Here is a 10693-nt window from a genome sequence, read left to right as displayed (position 1 = left end):
GGTCTGAATCTTATTGTCACTTAAAATAGTGCACCCGCATCTTAATAAAATCATTAACGCACACACATTTCTATATAATTTATTGTTAAATTACAAGTGTTTTCAGTCTGAACGTCTCTGGCACTTGAATGTAAAACAATCCTGTAGTTGTCTTTACTACATGTCAAGTAACAGACAACAGACACTGAATTTCTATATATGTAGTAATGTAAAACATTCAGAATCTTCTGAATAAAATAAGTGCTTTTAATGTTTAAGGAAAAAATGAAAAAAGACTTTTGAGCTGCCCCCTTTTTAAACATTAACTACATTAATAACACAGGAACTTTAGGCAAAAGAACATTTCAGGTAAAATAGAACAGGGCAGAATTTACTGAATAAAAGAAAAGTGCAGAGCTTTGAGCAGCTCCCTTTTTCCTCTCTCCTTTCCACCTCTCCTTACTCCCTTTCCATCTTCCGGTCCTACTGAGAGACATGGGCATGTAACTGTCCTGCCAGCAGTTTGTATCTTGGCTTAAATGAGGTTAGTGCAAGTTACTGATAAGGATAGAGGCTAGTTCAGGCAAAGTGCTACCAGAATGGTGTGCCCATTAAAACACAGAAGCTCCAAATAATCCAGTTCCTTAACATTTTATTATCAGGCAATCATGAGACCAAAGTTGTATGGTATCTAAATCAAATAAAACAACATTTTAGAATTTTAAACACATAACAAATCAATCAATCACAAAAATTGCAAATATGAAGCAAACAATAATACTAAGCATTACATAACTCAAATATATTTAAAGAAATACAGAAATTAATATAATATAAACTTACAAGTTCAAGCACTCAACTTTGAATCTCCCCATGAGCTGTTGGATGCCACACTGAACAAAGAGCCACTAATTAACAATTTAACGCAGCTGTGGAGACAAAGCTCCTCCCACCCTACTACAAAGAATTCAACAGCCACCCCATACTCCTTTAAAACTACCAAACGGCTGACTGGACGTACATAGTTTACCATCAATAAGCACATTCACATCAGAACTTGGTAGGACCTTTGTGACAGTTCCTTTAGGCCAAAGTCCTCGTGGGAGTTGAGGATCAACTACCATCACTACAGCATCACACAGAATAGACTTTCCATCCTCCTTCCATTTCTGGTGAGTCTGTAAACTAGGTAGATAGTCTCTAATAAAGCTTGCCCAAAATCTGTCAGCAAGAACTTGGCTATGCCTCCATTTCAAGTTCAAATTTATTTGTATAGCACATTTACAAACAGCCACATGGCTGACCAAAGTGCTTCACAGTTCGTTTGACGGCTTGAGCCGTACACGAGGGAAAACCAACATAGCCTGGTCAGATGAACGAAGACTTCTAATAGGAAAGTAGGGATGAAGAAGTTCAGATAGGTAGATAGGAGCAGTATTATGGAGAGATTTATAGACAAAGAGTAAAATCTTAAAATCTATTCTCTGAGAAATCAGCAGCCAGTGTAGAGATTTGAGAATGGGAGTGATGTGTTCATATTTGCGACAACTAGAGAGAAATCTGGCAGCAGCATTTTGAACGAGCTGGAGATACGTAATCTGAGTTTTAGATATACCGCAATATAAAGAGTTACAGTAGTCTAAGTGAGAGGTAATAAATGCATGAACAGCCATTTCTAAGGTCTTAGGGGTAAGAAAGTGTTTAAGTGTTTAGATTTGGTAAGACCCAATAACAGACGAGATGTGTTTGTCAAATTTTAAGTGCTGATCAATAAAGATGCCAAGATTCTGCACCTGTGAAGATCTAAAAACAGATAAACTCTCTAGGTTGATGCTTGAGGACTGAGAGTTCTCATTTGGGCTAAACACTATTACCTCAGTCTTTTCTTCATTAAAAAACTGGAAATTTTGTGCCAGCCAAAATTTAACCTCTTCTAAACATTTTGGAAGTGATGAGATTGATGAAGGATTGTTTTTCCTAATTGGTAAGTAGATTTGGGTGTCATCAGCATAGAAGTGAAAGGATACACCATGTTTCCGGAAAATAGAGCCCAGGGGTAGCATATATAACGAAAATAGAGAAGAAGCTAAAATAGAGCCTTGTGGAAGGCCATAGGACAGTGCGGCAGGGGCGGAGGAAAAGTTACCCAGTTTCACTATGAATTTTCTGTCAGTCAGGTATGACTGAAACCAGCTCAAGACATTTGCTTTTAGACCTACCCAGGTCTCAAGCCTCGATAATAAGAAGGAGTGGTCTATGGTATCAAAAGCAGCAGATAAATCTAAAAGAATAAGAACCACAGAATCTCCGGAGTCCGTAGAAAGATAAATGTCATTTAAAACTCTCAAAAGGGCAGACTCAGTACTGTGAGCAGACTTAAAACCCGATTGAAAAAGCTCATAGATACAATTGTTATTCAGAAAACTTTGAAGTTGATTTAGCACAATTTTCTCCAGAATTTTTGACATGAAAGGCAAGGTAAGATAGGTCGAAAGTTTTTTTTTTAATAGAGGGGTCCAATGAAGGCTTCTTGAGCAAGGGAGTAACAGTGGCAACCTTAAGGTTGGCAGGGACTGAGCCAGTTTGCAGGCACTTGTTGATGAAAGACAGCAGGCCTGGACCAATTGAGTGAAAGATTTGTTTTAAAAATTTTGGGTGAATTATGTCACTGGGACAAAATGAGGGTTTGAGCTTTTCAATCACCTCCTTCAGTTGCTGGAGGTTGATGAGCTCAAAAGCGTTAAAAAAATGCAGATACCTCTGACGTGATTGGGGAGGAGTTATAGTGGGGCGAACACAGCCTTAGTTTAGTGATTTTGTCACTAAAAAATCTTGAGAAACCTTCACAGACAGCAACAGAGGCAACAGGCATAGATTTAACAGGATTTGTCACAGATTTAATGATAGAAAACAAAACCTTAGGTTTAGAGTGGTTCCTTTCAATTAAAGAAGAGAAATAAGCGGCTTTCGCAGATTTGGCTATAGTCTGGTAAGATGTAAGAGAGTCTCTGAATATCTGAAGAGAAACATGCAGCCTGTCCTTTTTCCATTTACGTTCTGCCTTTCTGCAGAGTTGTCTTTGGAGACGAGACTCAGCGTTTTGCCAAACTTCAGATTTTAATTATTTCTTGCAAGGTTTGAGAGGAGCAGTTGCATTTGCAATCTCAAGCCAGACAGAGTTTAAGACTCCAAGATGTTGGTCAGCATCCAAGTCAGGTAATGGCTGCTCCAGGAGCAACTGTGAGCAGCATTTCACAAAATACAAGTTAAAATTAGTGCTAAACTGTAGAGAATAAAAACATGAAACATTTTCAGACGTATTTGAAGAGTGAGAGATGACTGGAAGAGACAGGGAGAATAATATAAGCTTATGATCTGAGATCATAGTATCAGAAAGCACAATATCAGCCACATCAAGTCCATAAGATAGAACCAGGTCAAGCGTATGTCCCTGGATGTGGGTGGGGTCACAGGTCCACTGGGATAGGTTAAACGTTTCGAGCAAGTTCAAAAGGTCATGTGAAAGGGGGATAGATGGACAGCAAACATGCACGTTAAAATCGCCCACCAATAAAAAGCGATCATAACTCACAGCAATATTGCCAATTAGTTCAGTGAGATGCTGTATAAAGTCCGTGGTCAAATGTGGAGGATGATAGATCACCCCTAAACAAACCGGACCATTCCAGTCTAAATGAAGTATCTGAACTTCAAAGCTGGTAAATGTCATAATCGGAGTTAGACAACAGCGTTCAGATAGAGAGCTCTTTAAGATGGTAACTATGCCCCCTCCGCGTCCGCTCGGACGAGGCGTGTTAAAAAATGAACAATCTGCAGGGATCAGGTCAGAAAACGGCGTTAAATCACCAACCTTTATCCAGGATTCAGTGATAAACATAAAGTCCAGGTTGTGGGAAGAGTAGATGTCATTTAATAAAAAAAGTCTTATTCACCAGCGAACGGGCATTTAATAATGCCACCTTCGGTGAGGAGATGGTAATAGGTGAAGAGGGCGCTCTTTCCAGCTCATGCAGATTGTTGTGTGTAACTCCTCGACCCCAGGAGCCGAGACCAATTAGGTGGATACCGGCACGGCAAGCATGGTAATGATCAGGGCTTGGGTGCGAGGGTGAGACAAAACAAAGGCACCTGTGTGACATATCTAGCAGGCGCCGAAGCGCATACATCGGTTCATAGGAAGGATCCCCAAGAAAGTTCGCCCGCAGTTGAGCTTTTAGCTTCACGATGTAACCTCCGTGGTTTGCCCGTTTCCTTCTTCGCGTTCTCCTGGTGATGTTGAGGGGCCACCGGCGAAAACATTCAGGTAAAGGCGGTTTAATGGACTTGTATGTATGGTTGAAAAAGCAGTCCAACTCAGAGGTGTATTGGTTGGTGAGAGATTTAGCAACAGATTTTTGGATATCCAGCAGTGCTTGGCGGTCGTAGGTAAAAAGCGAGTAGCAGTTTAAGAACAAAGCAGACAACCAAACACAAACACGAGAACAGACAGACGGCAGGCCCAACACACAGGCGCCATCTTGAGAAAGTTTCCTATGTGTGAGCAGCTCAGAATCTGCATAAATCACCTGCGGAAGGGAAGCATCTCGCCACCCCATCAAGAGTATTTTTGGAGTTATTGGATCAGGGTCTGAAATATTAGAGACATATCCAAGACAAGTCCAATCAGGACAGTATGTAGAACCTCTTCTGGAAACACTTGTGTACTCAGTGTTACTCGTAGAGCTGCTTTAATAGATCTGATCTCTCTTTCCCAACAACCTCCAAAATGTGGAGAATATGGAGGATTGAAACAAAACAATCTGCTGCTTTGAAAGTAAATCCTGAAGGGCCGGGCAGAGACAATTAAATTCCTCTCTAAGTTCTCTCTCCCCTCCTTGAAAATTAGTTCCTTGGTCTGATATGAGTTCATAGGGCCTACCTCTGTGAGCTATAAAATGCCAGAGGGCTAATAGAAAACTAACTGTATCCAAACCAGACAGCAATTCAAGATGAATACATTGTGTTGTTTGGCATTTGAATAGAAGACCCCAACATTTCTCATGTCTACGGCCCACTTTAACACTAAAGGGGCCAAAGCAGTCCATTCCTGTTGACCAAAATGGAGGCTTAAAGAGACGAAGTCTAGAGGGAGGAAGATCAGCCATTCTAGGGATTGAAGGAGAACCTTTCCACTTCCTACATTCTTGACATGACCGTTGGACTGACTTTACTGCCTGCCGTCCACGTAGAACCCAATATTTCCTTTGAAGTTGGACAAAGACCCTTTGTGGTCCTGGATGGCACAGAATTGAATCTAGATCTGCAATTAAAAGTTTAGTAATTGGATTCTTTGGATCCAAAATGATGGGATGGATAACATCTGATTCCAGCTCCTTACTTTGACGAAGACGACCTCCCACTCTTATAAGGCGTACAACAGGGTCATATTCAGGGGATAATTCAGCAAGTCGACTCTGTTTAGGAACATCCTGACCTGAATTGAGTAACTTGTACTGCTCAGAAAAATCCTTTTCTTGTGCAAAACGAAGGAGTAATAACTCTGCCTGAGTCTGACTCATTCTGTTTTCTGATGATGAGCCAGGTGAGAAGTCCTTGATTGTATGTGTGATCAGCTCTGCCCAAGTATTAACCTGAGAAGGTTTCAATTTAGAAAGAGTCAGGTCAACTTGGGTTTGGCCACAGAACAAAGATTTTCTCAATTCAGTTGACACATCAGAAAATAGACTTAAGGACTTTGGCCACTGATGAGGAGATAAAGTAAGGAAAGGGGGACCTTGGAACCAACGACTAGTGGGAGTTAGCTCTACAAGTTTTTTCCCTCTAGTAATGTCATCAGCTGGATTATTTCCAGTATCCACATATCGCCACTGCTCAGGTGTAGTATGCTCCAAAATCTCTGTTATACGGTTAGCCACGAACACCTTATAACAACAAGACTCAGAGCAGATCCATGTTAAAACTGTAGTCAAATCAGACCAGAGGGTGACTTGATGAATGGGCACAGAAAGCTCCTTTATTAGAAGATTTGCCAACTGAGATCCAGACAGAGCAGCACATAATTCCAAGTGTGGAACAGAAATTGTCTTTTTTGGAGCTACTCTGGATCGGGCCATAACAAATTAGGTATGAACTCTATAACCATTTGACAGACGAAGATAAGCAACAGCTCCATAAGCCTGCTATGAAGCATCACAGAATAGTTCCCTTTCCCAGGCTGTCCATTTTGCTTTAATACTTTCAGGAATATCTGGATCATCCCATCCTCGTGCTGGTTTAGTCCACAATTGCTGTAGCAGAATCTTAGCACAGATAGTACAGGGAATTATGAAGCCTAAAGGATCATACTGCCAGGCAAGAGTACGATACAGGATTCGTAAAGTCAAGCTCTTGTATTTCACAGGGCGATGCTTATATCCCAATATATCCTGCATACAATGCCAGCTCATACCAAGAGTGCCTTCACATGGGTCCTTACAATCATGGTTCAGCCATAGCTCTGTTTGAGGGGAACATGGCCCGAATATCACCACTGATTGCAATTTGATGTTCTCAAAGACTAAACGATGTTTTCCATTATGTTCAACTAAATGATGTGGAATATACCAAGATTCATCAGAAGTTATTTCCATTCGAGTCAATTTCTTCACATAAACAGCTTGCTCTAACCTTTGAATCTCGGTTATACATTGCTGCCTGTTCTGGATTTCTTATGAGCCAGCGCTCTGTACGACATAATGTTGACAGAACTGATTGCAAAGGGGCATTCAATTTAGGTGCATGTTTAGCTCGAAGTAAGGGAGTAGCATATCTTGCCACCCCATTTACCTCAACTCATTCTGTTCTCTTCTCCAAACACTCAAGAGCCCCCTGATCTTGCCTTGATCTGTGAGTATTCTTTGACATCTGGACATATGGAAATTACATCCACTTGCCACATCCTTTCTACTGTACATCCATTTGTACCTGATCCTTAGCTGAAGAAGCTAAGAAGTGATACAGAGACCGAGCTTGTCTCTTGCACTAATGGAATGGGTCCTTGTAATACCCATCCTAGACGAGTATGCAATGCAGCTGGACTTCCGGGAGGGGCTAGCACCACTCTTTCTGTAGAGCATAACAAATGGCTTAACTTGATGGAATTCCTCCAGAGGGATGTCGAAGATGTTGATAACATCGTTGAAGAGTATGGATAGGATAAGTCTGTTCAGGTAAGTCCAACATCTTAGCTGTGAATGCTGCCTTAATCTGATATTTCCTGTGCTTCAGAGTTGCTGGAGAGATAGAAAAGGTAACATTAGCTCCATCAATCTCTTCAATACCTTGTCGAATTGTTCACAGCTTCAAACACTCAGCCGCCCCATTAAGGCCCAGCATCTCCGAAGCAGGCAACAAAAGCATGGTCTTTTCTGAACCATCATCAAGAATGGCATACGTTTCTAAAGTCTTTCCTTGAGCACTCAGAATGACTTTCACCACCTTCAAAAGCACAGAACTTAAGCCACTCGGTTTACTTAAGTAGAATATGCCAGAGTCAAATTTACAAGCATTAACTTCATGAAGGACTCCTAAATGACGTTCTTTACAGGATAGACAACATCTCTTCAAATTACAATTAGAGGAATGATGTGTCCGTCCACATCTCCAACAACGATTGTTATCCAAGATCCATCTTCTCTTTGCATTTACATCAAACTGTAAGAACTCAGGACACTGATTCAAATGATGGGTTCTTCCACAAAAGGGTTTGGGTTCTACTGGTTGCTCGCTATCTGAATTGTTAGGTTGATGAACTATTCCATATGGCTTCCCATTTCCCTCCTGATTAATACCCTGCAAAAAGGTAGCTGTAGAAGATAAAGATTTCAATGGTCTCCCATCTCTACCTTGAAACTTTGTTGCTCCTTTAGACTGGTCAGATACTTGAACCACCAAGCTTTGGCATTCTGCTTCTTCCTCTGGCCATTTTGCAAAATCCACCAAATTATAAGGGACATCTGGCCGAACAGCTCGAGCATGTCTAGCAAAGTTGGACATGATTTGCTGGAAGTTTACTTAAAAGTTGGTGAACATGAGAAGCACATGCCAATTCATTAGCTCCTTCATTCTGCCCCCATGACTGAAGCATACCTACTAAAGACTGGTCTCATAGTGCAAACTGGATGAATCCAGTAGAATCCCAGAACAAATGGCTCATAAACTCTGAATAGAAGCTATCTCCTGTAACACCAAGTGTTGCGGCTGACCATATTTTATTTGAAGGGCTTTTAGGGCAGTGGTGTAAGGCTGAGGATCATGAGCATATGCAAGAGCTAAATGACAAGCAGAATCCAACTTTAAGTGATCCAAAATAATATATTTATATTGTTCAGTTTCCTCAACAGGCAGCAATTTTTTAATGCCATATTTAGCATTACAAATTCTTGAGAATCATGCGTTTTGACTACGGAAATGGTGGTCTTTCCACTGTAGAGACTCTTGGAGGGCCCACTGCTGAAGATGTCTGAACACATGCTGGTATAGGTAGTCCAATCTGGACTATTGGTGGAGAACCTGACAACATCTGAGATAGGGGAATATTACATTTACATCATTTGGCAGACGCCCTTATCCAGAGCGACGTACATAAGTGCTTAAATATTACTGCTAGTAGCCATCTGTGGAAGCCCCTGAAAAGGAGCACCTGCTGTAATCTGAGCTGGTGGCATAGAAGGAGCTTGACTATATGAGGGTACTAACATTGGAAAAGCATGACTTGGATGGACAAATGAACCATAAGGTGTATACAACACAGAAGAAGGAAAGGGGGCCGGATAATTTGGGAGCATCCATGGAAAACATGCATTAATCTGCATCTGACTAGAAATAGGCCCATAGCTCTGTATTGCTTGATCATTACACAAATGAACTGGATTTAATGGCTGTTGATGTAGAGATGGCCAAGGGAGACCATTACCAGACGAACTTGATTCGTATTCATGACAACAGGATTCTGTGCCCTTAAGTGAACAGAAATAGCAGACTCATTTACCATAGGTAAATTAAGACACTGTGAGGAACCAGTCCCTAATGTCACTCTTCCATCTGGTGGCAATGGTGTAGGCAACATAGATCATGGTGGAGGAGGGAGAGTACTTTGTCTACTAAGTCGAGGAGGTAATGTGGATGGATCAATATCTCTATTTGCCTCCTGTTGTCTTAGACATTCACTCAATTCAAGGACAAGAGGAACTTTATTAGCATCATCCTCCTTAATCTGGTAAACAACAGGAGATGCGTTAGTAGAACTGTAATCAGAACTAATAGAAAAAGAACTTTGGCCTCCTAGCTGCATAGCTCTCATTGCCTGTCCCAGTTCTGATAACATTCCCTTAATTTGTTGGACATCCTCAGACAGAATTCTCATCTCAGCCTGAGTATCAGATATGGAAGCTCCTTTTGTCCTCTCCACAGACATATGATCAAACAGGCTGGTACACTTGGCTGAGTGAGTAAATAATCTTGATGCCATTAATGAGGTCCACATCATCTTTATCCATCCTAGCAACCTATCCGGCTCGAAGGACCATATAAGTTACTGATAAGGATAGAGGCTAGTTCAGGCAAAGTGCTACCAGGATGGTGTGCCCATTAAAACACAGAAGCTCCAAATAATCCAGTTCCTTAACATTTTATTATCAGGCAATCATGAGGCCAGAGTTGTATGGTATCTAAATCAAATAAAACAACATTTTAGAATTTTAAACACATAACAAATCAATCAATCACAAAAATTGCAAATATGAAGCAAACAATAATACTAAGCATTACATAACTCAAATATATTTAAAGAAATACAGAAATTAATATAATATAAACTTACAAGTTCAAGCACTCAACTTTGAATCTCCCCATGAGCTGTTGGATGCCACACTGAACAAAGAGCCACTAATTAACAATTTAACGCAGCTGTGGAGACAAAGCTCCTCCCACCTACTACAAAGAATTCAACAGCCACCTTTTCACAGCATATGAGACACAAAGGTTTAGAACTGGTTGCAGGCAGAATGAACATGTACATGTCAGTCCATTCATCTGGTTTTCACCATCTACTTTTCTCATGTTTGAGCAAGCCATTTTCTCTCATTTCCTCTCTCTCTCTCTTACACTCGTTATTCTCTGTTTGCTGAAAGGTAAACAATCGTTCTCTTCTTCTTCTTGGTTTTTAATAGCAGCTGGCAACCAGCATAATTAGGTGCATTACTGCCACCTTCTGCTCTGGAGTATGGAACAGGAACAATCGATTTGATTGGCTTGGCTTTTGATTACGCTCCTTTCATAATAACTAGATTAACTGCGCATGCACGAAAGATTTAAGGAGATGCTTAATATGATAATACTTGAATTTTAACGGTTCCGGGCAGACCCATCACTCGGTCCGGATCCGGACCGCCATTTGGTGAGGCCCGCTATAATAACATACAGTCCTCCACAAAGTTGCTGTTAATCTGTGTAAAGATAAATCTGTTAAACTACAAAACCTTGAGGAAATAAAATTAGACAGTCATGTGGAACTCCTTACGTAAATCTACACATGTATTTTTACATTTTTATTCATTTGTTTATGGTGGTGAGATGATCCAGATTTAAAGCATGATCTGGATTAGTGTTAATTTCGTCAGACGAGACAAAATATGTTTGTCAACAATATTTTTTT

General features: G+C 40.7%; 1 protein-coding gene across 1 annotated transcript; it reads right to left on the bottom strand.

Annotated features, from left to right (window-relative positions):
- Nucleotides 1-419: 419 nt before the first annotated feature.
- Nucleotides 420-10185, bottom strand: LOC113658967. Its single transcript, XM_047803642.1, has 2 exons — nt 9860-10185; nt 420-9707 (listed from the first exon to the last, which is right to left on the bottom strand). The coding sequence occupies exon 2, from the start codon at nt 6111-6113 to the stop codon at nt 4728-4730; it is 1386 nt and encodes a 461-aa protein (XP_047659598.1). The 5' UTR covers nt 6114-9707; nt 9860-10185; the 3' UTR covers nt 420-4727.
- Nucleotides 10186-10693: the final 508 nt, after the last annotated feature.

This window comes from Tachysurus fulvidraco, chromosome 2, assembly GCF_022655615.1.
Source record: "Tachysurus fulvidraco isolate hzauxx_2018 chromosome 2, HZAU_PFXX_2.0, whole genome shotgun sequence".
NCBI lineage: Eukaryota > Metazoa > Chordata > Actinopteri > Siluriformes > Bagridae > Tachysurus > Tachysurus fulvidraco.
The sequence above is the reverse complement of the archived record's forward strand: the minus strand, read 5'-3'. Positions and strand labels throughout refer to the sequence as shown.

Bases quoted from the DNA above. Each gene is read 5' to 3' on its own strand.
- LOC113658967 (XM_047803642.1), bottom strand. From the start codon at position 6,113: ATGGCCCGATCCAGAGTAGCTCCAAAAAAGACAATTTCTGTTCCACAC.